At 37.0% G+C, this 25,047-nt stretch overlaps 1 protein-coding gene across 6 annotated transcripts in view; it reads left to right on the forward strand.

Moving 5' to 3' along the window:
• pard3bb (par-3 family cell polarity regulator beta b) overlaps positions 1-25,047 on the forward strand; it is a 332,607-nt gene that overhangs the window by 160,370 nt on the left and 147,190 nt on the right. For all 6 annotated transcript variants that reach the window (XR_009272746.1, XM_058786234.1, XM_058786238.1 and 3 more), the window contains exons 14-16: positions 3,972-4,104; positions 13,369-13,462; positions 13,901-14,004. Coding sequence is in view for 5 of the 6 variants with exons in the window: in XM_058786234.1 (XP_058642217.1) it covers positions 3,972-4,104; positions 13,369-13,462; positions 13,901-14,004 (331 nt within the window). In the remaining variant the exon portion in view is untranslated. The remainder of the gene's footprint in view (positions 1-3,971; positions 4,105-13,368; positions 13,463-13,900; positions 14,005-25,047) is intronic.

Genomic DNA, 25,047 nt, shown 5'->3' on the forward strand with positions numbered 1-25,047 from the left:
ACAAAGTCAGTAAAATAATTTACTAGACAACATGCAACAAAGGAATTTCATTAGATTTGCTAAAAAAAAAAACATTAATATGTTGTGCTTTATTACAATGTATAATAGGGATGGACCGAATTTTCGGACGCTGAAAATGATTGGCCGAAAACCGAAAATGCAGAATTTTCAGATACTACAACTATATAAAATAAATTACAACTTCCCTAATATCCTATTACAGCAGTGTTGTGGATTTCTTTGAACTTAATTTCACTTTAATTCAGCTTCCTTGCATTTAAATTCTAAATGTTGGTTCCAGGGGCCAGTTGCATAAACTTAGCCACCATGTTAAGACTGTGTCTAAAGAAGTAGTTTGATCAACAAGCAGTTACCAAAGGGGTAATCAGTCTTACTTTTTCAATACAAATAAGACCAATCTACCTTTTCATAACTGAATTAAAAAAGTTATGACCAGTCTTTAAGAAAAAGAATTAGATGACTAACATTTTAAGACTAGTCTAAACGGTTTATGCAACCTGATGATTGCTGTTTTAATTCAATTTAAAAAGCATTTTGTTTTCATAACGTCACACTGGATAGCCCCATCCTCCCAGCTCATCATTGCTTCAAAATACCACTCTAAATAGCTATATGTTAAACATTAAATATGATTTTCACACCACACATTGATATTCTGGCCTTCACTGAAGGACTGTGGTGTCGTCTAGATGAGGGAGGAAGTAAATAGCCAAGCTACCAGAACCTTTGTACTCCTGGTTAAACTGCAGTTCAGCAACATTTCTATCCCTCCATCCACTGCATGAACCTCCTAAAACACTCTACACTACACTTTTTACACTCCCTCTTCCCACCGCCAACATTTCCTGTTAATTTTTATTGATTCAGCTGCGTTTTCAGAATCTCATCCTCTCAAAATTGCAAGCTCTATGTCCTCCTTTTTTATTCTGATAAATATTATAAGGGAAATGGAAAAGTTGGCTGGGGAATCCTCATTGATCCCCTCCTGTAATCTCATTTAGTCCCAGTCACTGTTTCCTCTCCTGGCAGCCTGTGTTCTGTTCCCCACAGGCCACCCCTCCATAGGCCTGCTCTTACTGCCATTAAAAGGACCATATTATGCACTTCTATAGCGTTTTGTTTTTCCCCAAAGTCCACTTAAGATGTTAGCCAAGTCTTCTTGCACCAAAACCATTCCCAATTTAGTTATACATAACCGTTTTCCACCATTTCTTTCTGCCTTTCAATTAAACAGAGTGTTTCTGCTACTGTACCTTTTAAGGCTTAAAAACACTCGAGGACGTTTGCACAGATATTTGCCTTGATTTACTCTGTACGCTGGATGAGTCTGTGCTAATTCAGGGCTGTACAGTGCGACCATTTCAGTCACATTTGCAACTGAAAACTACTGCGGCGACTATGAAAAAATATTTAGGAGCACCTGTGTGACTGACCCGATCAGCATATTTGTGTTTGCGCTGAGGGAGCTTCAAAGGTTTCTAACGTACTTGCGTGCTTTTGCAGCGTTGAGTAATATATCAGACGTATCCTCTCATTATAACAAACAAAGTGTAGACAGAGTGTAAATAAGAGATTCACTGTGCAGTGTAGAGAGCTGCGTTGATTATAATGGAGTTTTCGCGATGAACTAAGGAGAGTGACAGCTTGCAAATGTGATTGATTTAATACAACAGTTCATTAAACAAGAAGTTAATATTAAGTGACTTTTATTGTCTGACTACAACACTATTGTCTTATTTTGCTATATTTCGTCAATGAAAATAGTTTCTCACATCACATCTGAGCCGCTGCGCATCTCCCTTCAAACACAGCGGTGTTTCGTTTATGAATGAACTGCATTTTTAAATGAATCTAGTGAGTCAATGATTCAATTACCCATTCATAAAGACTTCGTTCCTGAAGGAATCGGCTGTTCGAACGAATCAATTAAATGAATGATTCAGTGATAAAACCAGTGACTTGCCGCCACCTGCTGGCAGTTTTAATTTAATTTCTAAAGTATCTTTTCTCTTATTTAAATCATTTAATATTTTTATATTCAAAATTGTATATTTAAAACATTAACCTCAACATGAATTTATGAATTGCACTCATGCACCTCTGAGCCTCATTAAATGTCTGATACACCTACAAGCATCTTTTGTGTTCACTTTCTGTGTGCCACCTCTGTAGTACAAATTTATTTCTTAAATACTGATTTAATTTTATTGGTAACTTATTCTACTTCTTATTCTGTTGTTTTAATTAAAAATGTTAAAAAGCTTATAAATATATATTTTTATTAATTTGACAAAATATGACATACTTTTAATAAAGTTAGAAAAATTCCATTACAAAGGTAAAAACAAAATTCCCTGTAAATCACTTTGAGTCAAATATCACCTCGTAATAGGAAGGTACATTTTTTGATCAGAATTTTTGATTATTGATTAGAAGGTGCTCCTAAATTTTTGACCGTGCTCCTAAATTTTTTAAATTAGGAGCACAAGCGCTCCTAAAAGAAAAAGTAAGCGTAGAGCCCTGCTAATTGTTGAAGTTGACAGATTTCACAGAAAATCACAGTGTATGATCGCCAATCTTTTTACTGTCTAGTTTTACTGTCTTTTTTACTGCAAACTGTCTAGTACGTACTACATTTGGTTTGAAACTTACTTCACAACTGGCAAAAAAGTACTAAAAGTTCTGTATGTTTTGAATGTGGGTAGTATGAATGAAATTCAGATGTCCTACATCCACCATGTTTGCACTGTCACATGACCTACCAGCGTCAGTTGTGTCGCTTTACTGCCATTCACAAATTCTCTCTCATGGCATCATGGGATAGAAGTCTCCATCAAATGTGCACTTGAGAATCTCTGCACTGAAGTAGTATGACATCCGGCTACTTTTTGCCTACTGTTTATCGAATACTATGAATTTGGATGTACTATTCTTTTTCTGTGCTGGTTTTTTTTTTTTTTTTTGCATACTATTTAATATTTGGATGAAGAAATTACTGTTTTTATTTATCATTCATCTCATAGCAGCGCATGAGTTTGTGTTTGAAGCTACTTGAAAGTCCACTAGCAGTTGATCCTCAGTCATTTAGTGTACAATGCCCGGTTATTCTCTAACCATTTATAATGTCAATACGTGTACGATGCCTAGTATTTTAAAATCTGATTTTTATTTTTATTTTTTTAAATCCAGTGTATTCCAGCCTTTTAGTCTGCTACATATTGCCCGGTCACCTCAGGCAAATATTAACATTAAAACATGAATGTTTAAACATAACAATGCTGAACAGGTGTCCCTATTCCAGTGGAGATACGACTTCTTGGCCCTCTCCATAATTGCTGTTTTCAGACCTTCAGACGCTCAGGGCCTCAAAAAATAACACACACACACACATACACCTTGATTTGCAATATTTTATGCGAGCGGTTTGCTTTCCTGATGATCCACAGTTAACCGAATGTCGGCAGCATGTGCAGTATCCGAACAGGCCATTAGAAGACCCATCTGATGCGCTGCACCCTACCTCTCTCCAGCATTTGAAATCTGCCAATCGAATTAACATATTTCATAGTGGCGCTTCAGGCCTGGGGGCAAGATAATGAAATGAATTACCATTCTGTCTTTCTCTCTGGGGAAAATAGACAGAAAATCTGTAACATCTGTGCGAGTGGCTTAAATCCTTCATGCCACTGACATCTAGTCTAATCAGATGAATTAAGAGCACTTCCAGGAGCAGATTCTTGCGCTGTTTTCATCTCTCGTTCTCTTCCTTCCTCCAAAACCCGAGTCTCAATGTGGTATTTGTTTTGTGATGAATGCCAAAGCCGGCGTAACGATCCGCCTGCTATTTGAAAGTCTTTACCTATCCCGCCGCTCAGATTTGCCTCTTCTGTTTCCATAATTCACAAACAGAATCGATACAGTGACACGGCTTCTCTCATTTTCTCTCGCAGGAGTTCCAGGAAGCACGGCGAATTCTCAATCGATCCTTTGATAGCTGCGTGGGGCAGGCGGGGCACCTCGGCCAATCAGATGGCAGCACTCAGCCCCCCATGGTGATGAACAGCATCTACGAGCGATGTGCGGGTGAGTGATGGGCTCGCTGTGTCTTTATCTCACAGCCGGTCCGTGCCGCAATGAGACGTTCAAGGAGAAGGCCACACAGATATCTAGTGCTAATATATTTCTGTCATCTTTGGCGCATTTGCTTGCAGATTGCCTTTTCATCAGCTAGACTGATAAAGTTTGACTCCTCGTTTTGACTTGAAGGCAGTAGAAACAAAACAAATAGTACATTTGACATCTAAGCACAAAATTACTTTTGTAGAATTAAAAAAAAAAAAACATATAATGTATGAGTAGACAAAGGCATAAAATTGATCAAAAGTAATAGTAAAGGTCATTGCACACTGAGCCTGAAATTTTTGTTTGAATTTTTCGCATGTTAAAAAATAAATACGACCTCACGTTGTGTCAATCACATTTACATACTGCCTCTGAAACTTTCGGCCCTCATAAAAAAATTCGGATCAGGTTCAATTTTGTTTTCGCATCCGTAACCAGCATTTTGATAGGAAAGGATGACGAATACGAAAATTTCATATGCAACTGTTTTTAACAGTGATAATAATAAGAAATATTTCTTGAGCAGCAAATCAGCATATTAAAAGGATCATGCGACAATGGCATTGCCATCACGGTAATAAATGTAATTTTAATTATAAAATAAATTAAAATTGAAAACATTTATTTGAAATTGTAGCAATTTTTACCTTTTTTACTAAAATAGTGAAACTGCAATGATTTTGTACTTTTTTCTTTGATCAAATATATGGAGTCTTGCTGAGAGAATTATCTTATGCTCAGCAAGACTCCATTTATTTGATCAAAGAAAAAAGTACAAAATCATTGCAGTTTCACTATTTTACATTTGTATTAAATTGAATAATTAAAGGTATAATAATTTAATAAGACTGTTAAATGTAATCTTTAGCAAATCTTAAGAATGTCTATTTTTCATACTGTACGTTATAATGTTATGAGGCTTAATTGTTTTTTAAAATCTGTTTATACAGAATAAAATAGAATTGTAATATTATTGTTCATTTATCGGTTATCAAACAACATAAAAATAATAATCAGCTTACCAACGTCTTATCAGTGCATCCCTGATGTAAATGATAGATCCGTTTTATTCCGCGTGGATTTAACTGCCTCATGGAGACCAGTACCTTTTAAACACTGCTAACTGGGTTTCGTAAATTTTCTGTCCACGTACATGAATGTCTGTCACTATCGATGCAGTGTGCTTGTCATACATGTGCTATCTTTCTTTGTCTCTCTTTTTTCTCTCTTTCATGCCTAGAAAGACTCTTTTATCACAGCTGTATTAGAAACTGGAAGTTTAACTCGTCTGAGAATTGGAGCACATTTGCAATTCTTTTCATGTGAAATGCCTGTGTGCATAGCCTGTCGTGTGGACCATCCCTTTAACCGAACATGAAAGAGTAACACTCCTCCTCCAGGATTTCAACACAACCAGAGACAGACAGATCGAGAGAGGGGCTTAAAATGGAGCTGCCTGCTTCACGCGTCTGAAGCTTTTCCCGTTTCGCACACACTGTACTCATTGGGATTCCCAGAGTGCACAATGCTAAGAAATAATACAAATAGTCCAATATCAGCCGCATCAGCTTCATATCTCCCGTCCCTGACACCTCACGCTTCTCCCCGTTGTTTATTTCCTTGATAGACCTATGCTCTCACGCTCATAAATATATGCAGCTCAAAAATATTCCTTCTTTTCTCTCTCTGACTGGAAGTGGTTCTAGGTACGGTTGTCTCATAAGTAAAGAAAGTATGACAGCAAAGAAGGCAGAAAAAAGGAAACCAAGCCCTCCTCTCGTGCTGTGATTGTGTGTTTGTGTTGGTTTCTCTCGCCCTGACCTTGAAATCATTAAACTGATGTGCGCTTTATCTAGGCCATGTTTCTAAAGGCGCAACAGTAATGCGGTCCGCTCGTAACGTAGCGTAGAAAACAATTTCAAATGCATAATGCCCTCATCAAGAGAGTGCTGAATTTTTTAGCGTGCCATAGCCATTTGGGCAGAGGGAAGTAATTTTCTGGTAGTTGTTTGAGCTGTAAATGAAAGCTAATGATTTCGTACATATGTATGTGTATTGTGTTTGCTTTTGAAGTGGTGCTCCTCGGGAGAATCGCTCTAATTATAACCCTGGATAACAGTGGGCCGGGAGCTGAGGAGAGGGCGGAAGTGTGGGATGGTATGAATATTACTGTTTCTGAACTCTGTCCATCTCTGGTGTGGGATGAGTTTTTCTCTGCCCTCTAACGCCTTCATGAGAAGATGAACTTTGAGTTCTGTGGAGTTTAAATTAAGAGTATTTTTGTTTATTTGCTTCATTTCAAGCCTTTTTTGCTATCATTTACAAAAAAGCTCTGTGGTACCATGGTGCAGGGTCAAATTCGATGATGTATCAAACGATGATACCATGGTGCTGATTGCTATATTCATATATCGTAGTATTTACATAATATTAGAAAGTACTTCAGAAAGCACCATGGTATTCCATAGTGCATGTACAAAAACATGGTATTATTGTGGCACATGTCAAAGACTGTAGAATACCCGAGACGTGTCACTTGTATAGTTTTGAATGGGGAAAAATGCAACGCTCAATATGGCCGCTCTATTGCAGGAAGCCCCGCCTTCTGAATGAAAGAGCCAATCGCTAATTGGTAAAGTCACTGCAGCTGCCGTTAGAAGTTCCGGTTGCTATAGAAACAGTCAGCGTTCTGAGACGTGCGCTTAGGATTGCGCATACGCACTGGCTGATCTAGCCCAAAAAATTGCCTTTTTATAACGCTATTTGTGCAAAGAAACAACATTTATGATACTGTTGTTGTCAGATTTCTCTGGTGACTTCAAATATGAAATTTAATCGTAAGTTTAGTGAACATTTTTGGAGAATTTGATGTTTCACTTGCATGACCGAGAGGTGTTTCAAAGATGGCCAACGAGTGACATGACTTGCCTTAAAGGGACTTGTCCGAGACTACAATGATACTTCTTTATTTATTAGTTATTTTTATTGAGAGGAAAGAAGAAAGAAATTGAGAGATAGGAAGATGTGTGGGCAGCTAAATTCGTTTGCGCGTATGTGCTAACCACGAGGCCACGGCTCTAAAACACTCAAAGAAAAGCTGGAAAGGTTCACTTATCTTTAGTTCCCAGTATGCTTTCTGTTGAAAGTAGCTATTTGTGGTGACATCTGTCAAAGTCTTAAAGCGCATCTCACTCGATGCCCATCTTGACTATGTTGCTCAGCGGTTATTTCTAGTCATGCTGGTCCAGCTCCTACCTGTTTGAATTGGAAAAGACTGTAAGATTGAAATATCTAAAACAGTCAGCATTATTTTTTGGTAACATCCTGATAGCACATGTAAATTGCGGAGACGTTTGTTTGATGTGTGTGTTTTCATCAAGAAGACAATACAATACCTCTGCAATGCATCTCTAAGATGTTTCCTGTCAGATTTTTAAGAAAGGTTTTTAAGATGTTTTTGATTTAGAATGTATCTAAAAATGCTTTTTTTTCACATGGTCATCAGATGTTTGTACACATCAGGTAAAAACAGTATTTTTCATTAGCATTAGTTCCAGCTAATACGCATGTGTGTGTTAGAGTAATTACAGTAATTTGATGACTTTGCCAAGGCAATTGGTCTTAACTCAAAGATGGTATTCAATTCCCACAGCTGCCATACTGAGTGTTGCAATTTCTCCCATTAATTAAAATTTTTTTTTTTTTTTTACAATATATATATATATATTTTTTTTTTGTGTGTGTGTGTAATACAATATTTTCATTACGGGAAATGCCTCATTTTCTCATAGCAATACTCGTGCAGCCAAGCCTCCCCTGTTCCGCTCACTGTCATTATGAATATTGTACACAGATGTGAAATATTATATCTGTCCAGTGTCTGTGGTAATAGATTCACACCCAGTCCTCTTGGAGAGAAACATGGCTTTTATTTCAGTTAATGTTTTACATAAGGAGGTGTTTTGCTAGTGCTGGCGAGAGGTCTGGTAGCACACACCATTTAGGATTAATAACCCTGTTTTAGCTGGAAGAGCCATTGATCCATCATCTTCTGAAGGAACAACTTACTTCATTTCGACTACGCCACACTTTAGCAGATAAATAATCGTGAGTGTGTGCGGCTGCGAATGTGTGTAGGTGTGTTTGTATGCAACACACATCCATTTTTTCATTCACTCCAACATCAGTTCATCTCTCAAGTGTGTGTGTGTGTGTGTTCACATGTGTGTGTGAGCGTGCATGTATGCGTCTGTGCGCTTAATGTATTATGGCAGTTGTGCAGCACACAAACAGATGAGATATATAATACTAATAAGCAGTCATCCCAGTGCAGTCTGATGAGTAATGATGAAGTTCTGCTGGGTGGGGCGCATTGATCTATGTGATTGTCAGGCCCGAGATCCAGCTCCACTCCGCCAAAACACAGACACTCCATCAAGAAGACAGAGAACAACGTGCTATCCATATCCCAGCAACCCACAGGAAGAAACTAAAAATCTTATGGTTTTGTATTTTATTGAACTTTTTTTCTCTCTTAAGTTCACCAAAATCAAGCTATGCTATGTCAAGTTCACGTGACGACATTCAGAGCAAACAAGTGTGTCTGTGCAATAAACTATCTATAGGCTATGTATGCATATGGTTGCTGATGAACATGATGCAGGACGAGGGCTGACTGTGTGATGTAGCCTATTAAAATGCAGTTATGTGCTCCTAAAATTGAAGATATGAGGGCATTTTTTTTTCTTATGTTTTCTATCATATGAAATAGATAATTTCACACAAGCTAGAGTGCTGTTTTCCCTAATATGTGCACGACTGCAAATGTGATATTGAGTTTACACAATAGTTTAATAAACAATAAATTAATATTTTGTTGCATTTTAGATTAGTTACATGTTTTGATTAATTTTACAAATGAAAATAGTTCCAAAAAAGCCACAGCAGAACTGCATCTTCGTTTGACGCACAGCAATATTTCATGTGAGCACCAATAATTTATTGGCCCATTCATAAAGAAAATGACATTTAAAGAATCGGTTGAATGAATGACTCACTCATTAAGACAGTGACTTTGTCGTCTTCCGGCAGTTTTAGTTTCACTTTTAGAGTATCATTTCATTAAAGGGGTAATATGACATTGCTAAAAAGAGCATTATTTTGTGAATTTGGTGTAATGCAATGTGTTTGTGCGGTTTAAGGTTCAAAAAACACATTATTTTCCACATACTGTACATTATTGTTGCTCCTCCATGCACCGCCTTTCTGAAACGCATCAATTTTTACAAAGCTCATCGTTCTGAAAAGCGAGGTGTGCTCTGATTGGCCAGCTATCCAGTGTGTTGTGATTGGCCGAGTACTTCAAGCGTGTGACAGAAATGTTACCATAATGTGATGCCGCGACGACACAAAAACAATAAAACCCACTATAAACGAGGCATTTGTTGCATCCAGTGGGGACATAATTACTGATTATAATGACTTACACTGTCTTTTTACGCGTTGCATATCGCACAGCGTAAACATAACACCGTGTTAGCATTTGTGATCGGAGTAACGACAAACAAGAAGCACTACTCTACACCGCTTAAAACTCATGTTTGAATAGTCAGTGACAAATTCTTTAAAATAAGCAAATGTACTTACAGGCTGTGAGTCAGAAGCGCCAGGCTTTCCTTGCAAAGTTGGAATTGCCCCACTTTATAGAAACATCCTTTGTGCTCAGCCAGCATTGTAGGCTACTCTACTCCCAGGTTCAGGAAACAGTTCTCTGTAAAATGTTCTGCACACATCTGAGTATTTGGGTTGAACTGTTATGGAACAGTGTTGTAAATACAATTTAACCACTGATTTCTAGCTGTGTCCTCTTTTGGAAGGCCAGACAAAGTAGTTTCACTTTTACAACGAAACACACAGCATCTCCAGAACATGGCAGCGGCGGCGGCAGCAACAATACTACAGCCAGAATAATAGTTCCGCCTTCTTTCTTTGTGTATACATTTGGGCGGTGTTTTGGAAATCTTCACACACTGTGACGTAGACATGTGGGGGCGTGTTTAAATGAGCTGTTTTAGGAAGGCATGGACGAGTCTAACTTTTATAAAGAATATCTCTTTGGTTTTGAGACTTTAGTCTTTGCAACTTTAGGGATCTTATCTATGCACAAACAGCTTGTAACACTCCAAAGAGAAAGGAAAACTTGAAATTGCATCATATGGCCACTTTAAAAAAAGAAAAAAAAAAGAAAAGAATAAAAAATATATTTCAATGTTCAATTAAAAACATTAATAACATTTCTCTCTAAAGGTACTTTTTTTGTAATATATTCAACGATTTTCTTATTTAACACAATAACGACTTTCTATTTTTTTTCTCAGCCAAAATTTTTTGTTTGTGTGTTTGCTATTTTAAAATAATTATTTATTATTTCAGATTACTTTTTTATAATATGTTAATTTATGGTGCTTATTAATTTATTTAATTCTCTTCCCCCACTGCCAACAACTACTGTAGCAGCTGTCATATGCTGTTGACTCTGCTAAAGGAAATGGTTTAGGAAATGATTACAAGGGTTCAGTCTATATCTGGAACTGTTTGTGAGCATCTGTTCATACTGTAGATTGTTCGTAAAATGCATTCGCTAAGTGTCTGGGAATCTTGAGGGATTTGTTTTCAATTGTACATTGTTGGCCTTTAGACAAAGACCTCCAGCCTTTGTTTTGGTTCTGCACTATTTGGCCTAACAGACATTAATGAGGTTTTTGTCATGTGGGGCTTCAGATACAGTAGCTGAAAACATCTAAATAATAAAGGAGAATTCTGGGTAAATGCTCGAGTTATACACACACATACACACACACACACACATGCACACTCAGAAACAGCTCATTGTGCCTTTGTTTCTGCAGCAGGTGGTTTAAGGCTTATGTGTTGACTAGCGAGAGCCAGGCGACAGTAGTGTGTAGTCTCTTTAGGCAAATGAGACATGAACCGAGTACACAGTCACTGCATCATCCTGCTAACTGCGCTTCCTGTTTCATTCATCTCCTCACTACACATTCTGTTGGGCTGTTGGTTTCTTCCTTTTTAACCTGCTAAGACAGTATACTGTATATATCACATAAACAAATATATATACAGTGCTGCTTGAAAGTTTGTGAACCCCTTGCAGAGTCTGTGACTATGTGAGTAATTTTAACAAAATAAGAGAGCTCATACAAAATGCATGTTATTTTTTTAGTACTGTCCTGAGTAAGATATTTTACATAAAAGATGTTTACATTTAGTCCACATGACAAAAAAATAGCTGAAATTATTAAAATAACCCCATTCAAAAGTTTGGGAACCCTTGGTTCTTAATACTGTGTGTGGTTACCTGGATGATCCACGACTGTTTTGTGTTTTGTGATAGTTGTTCATGAGTCCCTTGTTTGTTCTGAACAGTTAAACTGAGCACTGTTCTTCAGAAAAATCCTCCATGTCCTGCGGATTCTTCAGTTTTCCAGCATCTTTTGCATATTTGAACCCTTTCAAATTAAGAGCCGATTAAGAGCCGGGGGGTGAAAACTTTTGAACAGGATGAAGATGTCCAAATTTTTCTTATTTTGTAGAATTATAATTTTTTTTCCATTTAGTACTGCCCTTCAGAAGCAACAGAAGATACTTTCATCTTTCCGGAAGACAAATTAAGTACAATTTACCTTGATCTTCAAATTCAAAAACTTTTCACCCCCTGGCTCTTAATGCATCGTGTTTCCTTCTGGAGCATCAGTGCATGTTTGAACCTTTTTTTAATAGTTGTGTTTGAGTCCCTCAATTGTCCTCAGTGTGAAAAGATGGATCTCAAAATCATACAGTCACTGCTGGAAAGGGTTCAAATATGCAAAAGATGCTGGAAAACTGAAGAATCCGCAGGACATGGAGGATTTTTCTGAAAAACGGTGCTCAGTTTAACTGTTCAGAACAAACAAGGGACTCGTGAACAACCATCATGAAACAAAAAACAGTCGTGGATCATCCAGGTAAACACACACAGTATTAAGAACCAAGGGTTCCCAAACTTTTGAATGGGGTTATTTTAATAATTTCAGCTATTTTATTTATTTTTTTTGTCTTGTGGACTAAATGTAAACATCTTTTATGTAAAATATCTTACTCAGGACAGTACTAAATAAAAAATAATCTCTCTTATTTTGTTAAAATTACTCACAGATTCTGCAAGTGGTTCACAAACTTTCAAGCAACACTGTTTATATATTCATTAACAATCACTCTATAATTCAGACTTCATATTATTCACTTAAATTTTCAGTTTAGTATGCTTTATTGGCATGAAATAAATTTACCTACTGTACATACTGAGAAAATAGGGCTGTGAATATTTATTTTTTATAAAGTATTGTTAGGCAGCACTTTTTTATTTACACTACTGTTCAAAATTAATATATAAATTCAAGTATTAAATTCATATTTTTATTCAGTAAGGACTCATTAAATTGTGACATTTATAATGTGATGAAAGTTTTCTGTTCATCGAATAATCTTGAAAAAAAAAAAAGTCAATGTTTCCACAAAAGCATTAAGTAGACAAACGTTCTTGTTTCTTGAGATGCAAATGATTTCTGAAGGATCATGTGACACTGAAGAATGAAGTTATGGCTGCTGAAATTTCAGCATGGCATCGCAGGAAAAAATTACATTTTAAAATATATTGAATGGTATGAACAGTAATGTATACATATAAAACAAAGACGCAATTTTTTTTGTGGTCTACACTGTTGTATCTCAGAGAAATAACAAACTAAGTAAATAATAAATTGAGTTACAATAAACATTACAAATTAGGATATAACAGACTAATTATGCCAATAATAGTGTTAATAACATATGTTTAGTTATGGAGACAAAGTCTCTGTCAGACGCACACACATACACACTCTTACAAGCTTAACCAAGCTTAGAGGGGGAAAAATCAAGTCAATCCGAGGCCCCAGTCCCATTATCATAGGAGTGAAAGATCATTAAAGGTGAGTGGAGATTGCAGTGTGTTGGAGCTGATAATGGTCTCCATCTCTGTCTGTCTGTCTCAGCGCTCGAGCCAGACTGTCATCCTTCTCCACCGCTGGCCTGACCCCAGCAGACCCCTCCTAAATGAGCCTGCATAATATTTCCTCAGAGCTCTAATGATTGCTTTTCTCTCTCTGCGGTTTGCCCGTTCTCTCACAGTTTCAAATGGGGGATACGGTCACATGGAAGAGGGGGATGATGAAGGCTTCGCTGCTAATCCTCATCGACAGGACAGCCTAAAACTCCAGCAGAGGTAACATGGATATGCCTTCGACCGAAATTGACGAACATGTCTCTTTTTCCATGTAGGGGTTGCACCGGCTAGTTGATTATTTTTGACACCAGTTGGTCACATGACTTGAGTATTTGACTGTACTTGGCAAAATCAGGAGGACAGTTCCTCTGACCACAAACTGTAACCCAGTGTAGCTAAATTATCTGACATTAGTTTTGTATTGTAAATGCCAAATATGTGGCTTGAGATGATCTGAGTTTGTAATGTTTAGGCAGAAATCTTGTGGAACATGAGTACATCATCAGTTAAACACTGACCCACTGACTAGTTGGCTACTTTTCAGTCAGACTAGTAAAAAACAAGTAGTCGTGCAATCCTATATATTATTCATTGACTTAAATCTGTTTAATAAAAATAATAAAGAAACGCATGTTTGCCGTATTTGTGTGTGTCCAGTCTGAGCTCAGGTCTTCGTTCAGCTGACGCTTCTTTGACTGACGGTGGTCAGCAGGGTCATATGGAGCAGAATCATGTGAAGTCATCGAAGAGCATGGATCTGGGTAAGTCATTCACATTGTCGTGTGATTTCACTGTCTGCCTTCTATCTGTGTTGTCCAATCAATGGAAATGGAGAAGTATAAAGTTTTGAGCAAACATAGCTTTACAGAGAATAAAGACATCCAGAGTTAACCTGGAAATGATAACAAATAAATTGTTTTGCTACTATACACGGTACCATTCAAAAGTTTGGGGCCTGTACGTTTTTATTTTATCTTTTTTTTTTTTTATCTAATACTTTAGATGCATTAAATTGATCAAAAGTGACAGCAAATTAATTTGTCACAGAAAATTAATCTTTTGAATTAATGCTGTCATTTTGAACTTTCTTTACATTCAAATAATAATAAAAAAAAATCATCACATTTTCACAAAAATATTAAGGAGCTTTTAAAATTGTCAATTTTCAAAATTAATAGTATTAAAGGGATAGTTAACCCAAAAGTGAAAATTCTGTCATCATTTACTCACCCTCAAGTAGTTCCAAACCTGCATGAATGTCTTTGTTCTGCTGAACACAAAGGAAGATATTCTGAAGAATGTGGGAAACAGAGCAGTTCTGGGGCACCATTGACTTCCATTGTATATATTTTTCCTACTATGGAAGTCAATGGTGCTCCAAAACAGCCTGGTTACAAACTTTCTTAAAAATTTCTTCCTTTGTGATTGGCAGAACAAAGAAATTCATACAGGTTTGAACAGATGTAAATGATGATAGAATTTTCATTTTTGGTTGAACTATCCCTTCAAGAAATGTTTTTAAGCACTAAATCAGCACATAAAAATGATTTCTGAAGGATCATGTGACACTTTAGTCTAAAGTAATGGCTGCTGAAAATTCAGCTTTGCATAAATTACATTTTAAAATGTTCAGATTGTAAACATATCTTAAATTGTAAAAATATTTTACAGTACTAATGTTTATATTGTATTTTTGATGCTTAAAAAAAGTAAGATAATTATAAAAATCTTACTGACCCCAAACTATTGAACGGTGGTGTATATATTACTTTCATTCTATATTTTTGACACAGATCTAATTCCATTATGCACCTGTGAGTGGATCTCAAACGGTATATATTTAAAATATATCATATTAAGAGGAGTGGAAACCATCCATGTTCTAGGAGTCTCTTCAATGTGAAATGTGGGCTGACTGGTCTAAGTGCATGTTGGGGGATGAATCAATGCTCCTCCTCACTGTAACACAATTAATCTCTCGTGTTCCAACATTACCTTGAAAATCTAATCAGCAGCGCTCTATATCTGATACATCAGCCACGGCTACAGACCAAATCTGTGTCACATGATGGCTTTTTAAAAAAAACAATAGTGAAAGTATTGAAGAGCTCAATATGACGAGGGCGGACGGGGGCTGCTCTCTGGTGACCGTTGCAACTGTAGCTATGGTGGGCGGCACAATGGCCAGCCTGAGCGAGCCCCGCGGTCCAATTCAACCATGAATAAAAACCCACTGTAATTTGGTTCCAAGTGCTGGATATAAAATTGGATCGTCTTTGATACGAGCGCTAGGATATTAATAATACATAACCAATAAAGAGAGCCCCCTTTAGTTCATGAATAATAGAAAGTTTGAATAGTTTTTTAATTGAAATTTTTTGGTGTACGCTCATATTCACCTGGGCGTAGGCACATTAAAAGGAAAAAAAATCAAGTGAATTATGCCACCGGCCTTCTCTCTGGATCCCCTCAGAGGCATGAATAGCTGTAAGGATATAAACCTGTACGCTAGATTTAGGTTTACAGCTGCTGTAATGGCTTTGTTTTGATTACTGTGTATACGCTGATATGAATGCTTTAGTGGCGATTTGTTTTCCTGGCCGGTTGGCAGGCCAGTAACTTTGTTAATGAAGAGCGCAGGAAGTACACCAGTGTTGTTTTGTTACTGTTGATGGGGTTATGATGTCAGTCGTACCGATTTATATCATCTATTGAAAATTCAATAACTATGTTGGAATAGCTGAGCGGTTGGATGAATTTCACAAAACCCATCAAGAGCAAATTAATTGGGGAAAAAAGAGATAGAATTAGAAGAATGTATTTGTATGTATTTATACTTGAAGATACATTGCCGTTCAAAAGTTTGGGATCTGTAAGATTTTTATTGTTTTAATGGAGTCTCCTATGCTCATCAATGGTGTATTTATTTAATCAAAAATATAGAAAAAAAACTTTGTGACGCAGAACTGAATTTTCATATGCTGATTTATTATCAGTGTTGAAACTGTTGTGCTGCTTAATAGTTTTTTGGAATCTGTGATAACTTTTTTATTTGATTCTTTGATGAATAAAAAGTTCAAATGAACAGCATCTGTTCAAAATAGAAATATTTTCTAACAATCTAGGTCTTTACTATTACTTTTTATCCATTTAACACAGCCTTGCTGAATAAAAGTATTAATTTATTTGAAAAAAAAAAACGTATTTACCAAAGAATCCTGAAAAAAGTATCACAGCTCCCCAAAAATATTAAGCAGCACAACTGTTTCCAACACTGATTATAAATCAGCATATTAGAATGATTTCTGAAGGATCATGTGACACTAAAGACTGAAGTAATGATGCTTAAAATTCAGCTTTGCTTCACAGGAATAAATTATTCTTTAACCCTCAAAGACCGAAACAGCCGCCCGCGGCTAAAAATAACTATTGTTCTTAAATGTTTAATAACTTTTGAACTGCTAATCCTATCTGAATGCTTTAAAAAATGTTGTAAAGCGCAGATTCTCTGCTTTTCGGAGGTATCTGATTGTCTTATTTGGATATTCAGAGGCTCCGTAGTGTACGTGATTACGTCATCACATTTTGACAACATAGGTGGTTCTCAATATGCGTTCTTCAGCGATCTTGCGTCCTTGTGTTCTCGTTCTACGTCATCATCAACCGTACAGAACAACCGAACGCAAGTACAGAGGACACATGAGAGTTCCCCGATGTGTTCTTGATATCGAGGATGTATCGACTGCAGATTTGAGAGAATCGAGCCGTTAGGAATCCCAGAAGGCGGCTTTAAACTCGCTCTCGCAAATACTTGACGGCTCTTGAAAGTAAACATTTATCATTTTGTTTTGCTTAATTTTAATAAAGTGGTCAGACCCGGAGAAAGTCTACAGTATTTTTATTGGCAAATTAAAATGAATCTTAACATAGTCATAGTTAAACATATAACGCTGTAAAATAAATGACAATTATATGAAAATAATATCTATAATAGTTTGAAATGTTTTAATAAGTTCTCATAAGGGTGTGTTCTGTGTCCTCGTGTCCTTCTGAGTTCGTTCTTCCAAGGAAGCTTTGCAAGACTGGTCTCCACGAGAACGCAAGTCCGTTCATGGAATTGAGAAACAGCCACCGATTGATCAGAAGAAACCAATGCATGTCATTCCTCTGAGCCAAACAGGAACGATTGTTGACGCTTAGTCCCACCCCGTGCCCAGATTGGTTCAAACTGTCCCATATTCAACCAATAAACATAGGTTTTGGTTTTTGAACCACCATTTAGGATGTTTCTTTGGAAATTTGAACAAACAAAAAGTGAAAGTAAAGTCTGTCGTGCGTGCATGAAAACAAACACAAAATAACACATTTGCATGAGAGAACTCTCTGAAAAAGCTGAGTACTTTGACATAAAACAAACCAAAAACAAGGATGAAATAGCGGTACATATTGGATAAAGCACTGGAATTTATGTCTTCGCATCGCTAGGCAATTTCCCGATAAAACGCAGAGTCAGAGCCAGCGGATCGATCTAATTATATTATGTTTATTATGGAAATAATTCTTATATAGTTCATAAAGATCATTTTCACAATTTTTTTTGTTGCACTCTGGATATTTCTCACTCATTTTGTGTGTAGTTTGTGAATCATTTGCACAGTTTGTATTTTTGTTGCAGAAGACAATTTGTGCAATTGTTTTCACTATTAGCTGGACGGTTTGTGTTTGTTGTTGTTCATACTCAGATTGAAAATATATTTCTCTGAAAAAGTCACTTTTTTACTGTTTTGTTATTATATAACACTGATTCCATTTTCTTAAACGTTTTTTGGATCTATATTGTTAGTAAACTAAATAAACCTGTTTTTCACTGAAAAGCGCCTATGACAGTATTGTAATAAAAGGCTATAACTTGCTTGGGGAATGTTATCTTTTGACAAAATTTTATTTGGAAGTGTAAAACACCCAGATACAAATCCAAACTTCAGGAGTTTCTGTTTGAGTACACAGTAAAAAAAAACACCCAATTGTTGCTTGCGTTCTTCTTAAAATTCTAGAAATTCATTCATTCTTAGAGAAAAGAAAAGGAAAATTGGGACTTTACATTAGCTAAACTGAAACTTGAATGATATATGGCACTGGATGCTGACTGCTAGAATAGGCCTTAAAAACAAAGAAAAGTGCAGGCGTGTCAGGTGCTTCAAAAATGTTCTAGGTCTTTAAGGGTTAAAGTATATTAAAATAGAAAACTTATTTTAAATTACAAAAATATTTCACAAAATTACATTTACATTACATTGTATTTTTGATCAAATAGATAGAGCCTTGGTGAACTTTTAAACAACAGTGTGTGTGTGTGTATATATATATATATATGTATAGATGGATAGATAGATAGATATAGATTCATAAAGCAACAAGTTTTTTTCTTTTTTCATAAAAATTTTCATTACAGTAATATAGAACAATTGATTTTCATAAGAAAACATTTTGAAAAAAAAAGTGTACTACAGCAGTGAGAATGTAATAAGAATCACCACTTTTACTTATTTTACTATGATAAACGTGTGCACATGAACATCATCAAGTTGCATACTTTGGTTACAATGTGTGCTCTTGTGGGTGACCATAACTTCTATTCAAACGTCTTAAATAATTCTCTGATCATGTCCTACCCTTTATTCTTCTCTCAGCTCTGCCTACAATAAAGGCTAAAAAGATGAGCGACTAGCTTTATGATATCCATACCTGCAGCAAATACTCAGACGGGCCTCTGCAGCGCTCCACAGAGCAGTTTAAGGGAGTCCATCGGTTTGTGTCTTAGCAAGGAGATTTTTCGCAGAAAGCCGCAGGGGAGAACGATGACAGACTTCTCCCACCTTTCCTCCCTGAGGACGGAGACAGGAAAGAAAAGGAGTAATGAGAGTGAGAGAGGAGATTATAGAGGTGCTGGAGGTGCAGATGAGAAGAGAGAGATGTTGTGAGCGAGGAAGAGGGTCCACTGGATGACTGCCTCTGAGGAATGGAGGGATCACTAAAACAGAAATGAGATTTTTGCAAGTCATTTTCTGTACAGGCGTGATGGGTGCGACGGCTCAAAAATTGAACGCTCACCATGAGAATTGAACAGTGCAGCACATTTCCACACATTAGCTAAGGATGACCCTATTAGCTCGGCTTTTTTTCCATAACGCACTGAATGAGAAATATTTCACTCTCTTAAAACGCTGGATGCAGCAGAATTTCAATTACACTTCATTAGTTTTCCATATTTGGTTCTCGCAAAGTAATGTTTCGGTGGCGGCAGTCGACTTTGCCAACAATTGATTGGCTTTCATTATCGTGATAGTGTAAGAGTGTGTGTGTTTCTACTTTTCAACAAATAGACACATGGCAAAAGACTTTCCTCATTCAAAACAACCATTTTAGCTAGTTTCTGTGACTTAACAAAGGAGCATAATGGATGTAGAGCAAATTTTTTTTTATCTCTCTGACTTTATCTTGACTCTCCTCTGAAACCATAGGTGTCAATTGACCCTTCTCAAAAACCCGCCCCCCCTTAGTTACTGTTGCTATGTCCTACAAGCCTTGGCATGTCCTACAAGCCTTAGCACTCTCACGCCACACATCATGTTCTCACGCAGTGAAAAATACATCACGGAGCAAACTGGGAAACTGACAACACGCCAATAGACAAGACAGAGCAGATTACTTTTGGTATGAAACAAAGTCTTAGCTTTCCAATTTTGTCATTTTGTAAGAAATTCAAACAATAAATACCGTTTTGTGGTTCTGTCTAATGTGTCATGACAGACCACTGTAGCGCCTCAGTTCAAATGGCTAAAATATTGCTGCAACAACTTAAAATTAGATCAAAAACTTTTGAATTTGAATCGAATCTGATTCCCAACGCTGTTACTTAAATGCTAATATATTTGATCATTCAAGACAAAAAAACAAAGAAAAGCTCAGTCTGAATGACCGCTGCAGCGAGTGAACTGTGTAAAATAGGTACTAGCATAATTGTGTTTCTCGCATAAACCTAATACCAGCCTCTCCAGAGAAAATACTTCATCCCCATGTGCTCGTACGATTGCACTTCAAGATGAATACTTGCACTCAGAGTCCTTTATTCCTGGCTTCTTTTGATCAGAAACTGTCCTAAATGCTCGTCTTTCATCTTCGTGTGGAGGTCCAAGGCCAAAGTGTGTTATTCTCCTGAGCTTTTGTTCTCACCGGCAGAGTAGGAATACATTTGTTCGATGAGCTTGTGTCTTTCTGGAGAATCATTATTCATTGACCTATTTTGTATTGTTTTACCCCTCTCCATGAAATCAGAATTAGATTTGTAATGCGGGAAAACCACCATTATTTACATTCTGTTTTAGGAATGAGTTGAATTGAAAAACAGGAAATAATTGTTTATAAGAGATGGACATTGTGCAGTGTACAATTGGTTTGTTGTGTGTGTGTGTGTGTGTGTGTATGTGTAATTAGCAGGACATGAATGTTGTTCAGATCTCATAATCATAATGCATGTGTTTTGCTCGTTTTATACACTTTGGTTAGACAACAGACCATGTTTATTTTCACCTTCACGTGCTATCAGCTAAGGCAGTACATTTTGGTTTCTATTTCTGCTGTTATGCTCGGTAACTACATCCACTAAAATATCATTGGTCTAGAATCACACTTGACGTAACTCGTCCCACACCGTTTGTGCTACGGACATGAATGATACTTAAACCCAAAAATGTACATTCTGTCATTTACTCACCCTCATGACATTTTTCTAAATTTCTTTTATTATGTTTCACAGAAAAAATAAAATCATAGAGTAAATGATGACAGAATTTACATTTTTGTGTGAACTATCCCTTTAATTTTACTTACAGTTGTGATTGGTCGATGATAAATTAGCCTAACCAGTCTTTTTGACCCTAAAGACTTACGCCATATATAGAAATCAGAATATCGTGAAGATTTAGAGATGGGCCAGTTAGTAACTACCTTTTAGCTTTTTCAACATTGCCACTGTTATTGAACTGAATTGACCTGAAAAATACACTTTTGCCTTGAATTGAATTGAACTTATTTCATAATTGATGAACTTTTTGAACTGAATCGAAACAACATTGAACTAAACTGATATGAATAATCACACTATTGTCTTCTGTAGAGCTGAATTCTTTTCATTATATTGTTTCATTTTATAACAGCAACACTGATGCTTTCCTGTTTATTAATGAGAAGCTGCTTTGAAACCATCTGTATTGTAAAAAGCTCTGTATAAATAAATATGACTTGACATATCTTATTCACTATGTATTTATTCTAAATGTATCTTAATGCTTCTGCAACAATGTAATTTTTCATGCCAATTAAGCTTATTTGTCTCTGTCTCTGAGAGACATTTCACTCATAAATTGAGTTTGGGTGAAAACTCAAGTTATGTGGGACGTGACATTGGTTTCTGTAAGCTGATTGGCTAAAACTCCCTGCACATCATTGTAGTCAGGACAAAGGATAAGCCAATTTTTCCACACAATAGCACATTGTTTCAAACCCAGAATCGCTGGTGCCAGCCAACACACACAACATCTTCAACTTATATTTGCTGCTGAGTCAATAAGCTTTCACACATCTGAAACAGACAATTATGAAATAATTATCCCTCCACCCCTTTCTGATTGATTTGCCACAATTTGCTATTGTTCTTGTAAATCCTTTCCTTTCGCTCAATGCATCCAAATCTCTGAGCACATCTTGCATGTGAAGTTTGTGTTTGTCTTTATGTCTGTTTGTTTGTGTATCTGCATAAGCAGTTTTTAAGCTAGTTTTTTTTTTTTTTTAAGCTTGTGCAATCTATCATCACATGACGGATCACAGCCCGCTGAGAGCCGTATTTGGCCTTCTATCTCTCGTCTGCTGGGAAAAATTGACCTCATGAAAAATGAATAGGATTATTTAAAAGAGATTGCAATGTAATGAAAACCTATTACTGTGTGCTAGGCCGCTGCTAGCTCGCCGGCGTTTGCCTCTCTCCCTTCAAATCCTTTTTCTGTGGATTACCCGTGCCTCTGCCACTATCGCTTGCCTCAATTTAACATCATATCATATTTGTCACAGGGCCCAAACCCCTATAGCCCAGCGCTCAATAATTACTGTAAATCTCTGCCAATCTTCTGCCCATGTATTTGTATTTGGACACGTACACAAGTCACTTCTGGGATAGTAGGGTTGGAACAGAAACTATTCGGCTAATGTAAACCATACAGGCTCTCCTAAGCCAGAATGTCTCCCTCTTTTAGTGATTTGGGTGGATTTTTAGGGTGTTGGAGTTTCATTTATGATTTATTTTTCGTGTAATGTTGGTTCTGAATGTGTGGAGTTTTATGTTAGCGCTATAGCTGGCCGCATGCAGCGGCAATGCGCACAGCGCTGATACTAGATTGACTGCACAGATATCTGTATTGGCTTTAAATGGGGATTGTGGTTAGAACTTGAGAGCAAAAGTTATTAGCAACAGGACAGAACAGACGCTCTCTCTCTGCCTTTCTGCCCTGTGGTAATACTTGAAATGAATAGCATGCATGCCCTGTGGTTGTGTGGTTTTGCTTTGTTTACAAGCGTGTGGAAAAAAGGAGAGCGCAGTGCTTTTTTCTCCTGATGTAAGCAATCTTCACTCCCTCCAGGTGTGCAGAAAGAGCATATGCTGCCCATACGCATGTACACGTATGCATAACCCCCCCACACACATATACAGAGATTACACCCTTGCATCTTCGGTGTACCCCAGCAGTAGCGGTAGAGATTTTATTTTTGTTTGTTTTACATTGTTTTTTGTTTAATTGTTTATATATTTAATTTGTATTGTTATTTGTTTTGTTTAGTTTCTTGTTTGTTTTGTCAGACAAATAATTTTGTTCCAGTAATAAATAGAACTGTTCAGAACAAGATCTCAGTTTCCAACCCTAATTAGCACTAGCGATTAAAATGTAACCCGAGTGAGGAAGCCTTACTTAATCCCAGAGTGCATCTGTCTCCCTCCATGGTAGATGAAAGCAGCATGTATGCTTTGTCAGAAGCCAGGTAATGAATGCACTCTCGCTTGCTTTGGATCAGTGCGGACTCACACACTCATGCCCACAGCTGTGTCCGGTCTGACTCCAGTGCCCTGCTGATAGACTTGTTCTGTTGTACTTGTGTCTGATGGATTGGCCCCTGAGGGCCCCGTGTGGGCCCCGTGTAGACCCCTGTAGAGAGCATGGAAGCCATGTGGGTCTGGAAAGCTGAGAGAGAGTGATGTGCATAGGAGGAGACCAAAAGGTTTCATATGTAACAACTTGATTCTTTCACTCCACCATGTGTACTGCCTGAAGCTTGGTTTGGATGATGGTAAAACACCACAAACACTGCCTCTGCTTTAAAGAAAATCCGTTACAGTCTTTGTCCAGGAGGTCTCACTGACACAGTTAAACCTAATTCAAACCAGTGAAAGGTGTGGTTTAACATGTAGTTTATTTTAGTGTACTGTTTAATGGATGTTAGATTCTGGCGTACACTGAAAAACAAAAATGCTAAGTTTTGCTTTGAAACAGTTTCATTTGTAAGGCAAGTAGCAGCACATTGAATTAAACATGAAATTTTAAAGTAGAAAGAGTGAAATAGTACTTTCTTGTAAAATGAATTCCACTGATCTTTATATTATTTACAACGCCATAAAATAGTGTTTATGAGAATTTTTTTGCATGCCGTTTTCTCAAAATAATCTTTTATGTTGTCTTAATAATTTTTTTTCACATTAGTCCATATGTATTGCTCTACTATGGCTTTCTCAAAACCAAGTGAACCTTTCTAAGCAGCTTTATTTGGTCTCATAGTCTTATCTAAGAGTGAGTCTTATGACCAAAAATGCTTTCTAGGTGGGCAACTCACTAGATTTTGAGGCTGCCCACTGTGCCCGGTAAGTGGACCAAACGTGTGTGTGGCCCATGAGTCGATGGAACATGTTTCCACCAGATGCTCACTATATCCTGATGCCTACTCCCTTCATCCCGCAGTGCTCCTCTCCACACCCTCCCACTCTTCCTCCAGAGTGTGACCCTCGGTTCAGTTACAGTGAAATGAGTGAGATGATACGGTGCCTGGGGTCTTTCCGCTCTCATCTTTCTTTCTCACTCTATCCTCATTTAGTCTATATTTTGGGAGAGCATCACTCTCATATGGGACTCCCACAGAGAACACATGTGACCTCTGACCTGTTGAGGAGTTATAAGCTGTGCTCCATTCAAAGTCGGATGTGGGGACATTCCTACTTGATATCTCCAGCTTCCGACCATTAAACGTTTCATTGTCTGAAGTGTGCAAGATGACACAAAGCGGAAGAGCAATGCTAGCATTTGTTTTGCAGGTGTGCAATTATTCATGGAGATTGTCGTTTACTGAGTTTTTGCACCAATTTCATTGTTTAAATGAAGTCATCTGCTAAAGAAAACAGCATACTGTTTGAATTATCAATTCTGAATCGAAGAAAATAACTTAAGAAATAAATTGAAGAACTGAAGAAAATAACTCATTTTAATAGAGGTTTGCTGGTTAGTCTTTGGAAAAACTCAGCAACTTCAGCAAATCAATGTTACTGTTAGGTTTGGTACAACAGTTATGAACAAGCATATAAGTTTTGCATTTCAAAGTAACATTAGTAAATGTTATTTTAACAAGAAATTAAGTAATGTTTATGCTTGAATGTGCATACATGCTATATAATATATAGTACATCCATGGAGTGCTGCAGGAATGGCACA

This window comes from Onychostoma macrolepis, chromosome 09, assembly GCF_012432095.1.
Source record: "Onychostoma macrolepis isolate SWU-2019 chromosome 09, ASM1243209v1, whole genome shotgun sequence".
Taxonomy (NCBI): domain Eukaryota; kingdom Metazoa; phylum Chordata; class Actinopteri; order Cypriniformes; family Cyprinidae; genus Onychostoma; species Onychostoma macrolepis.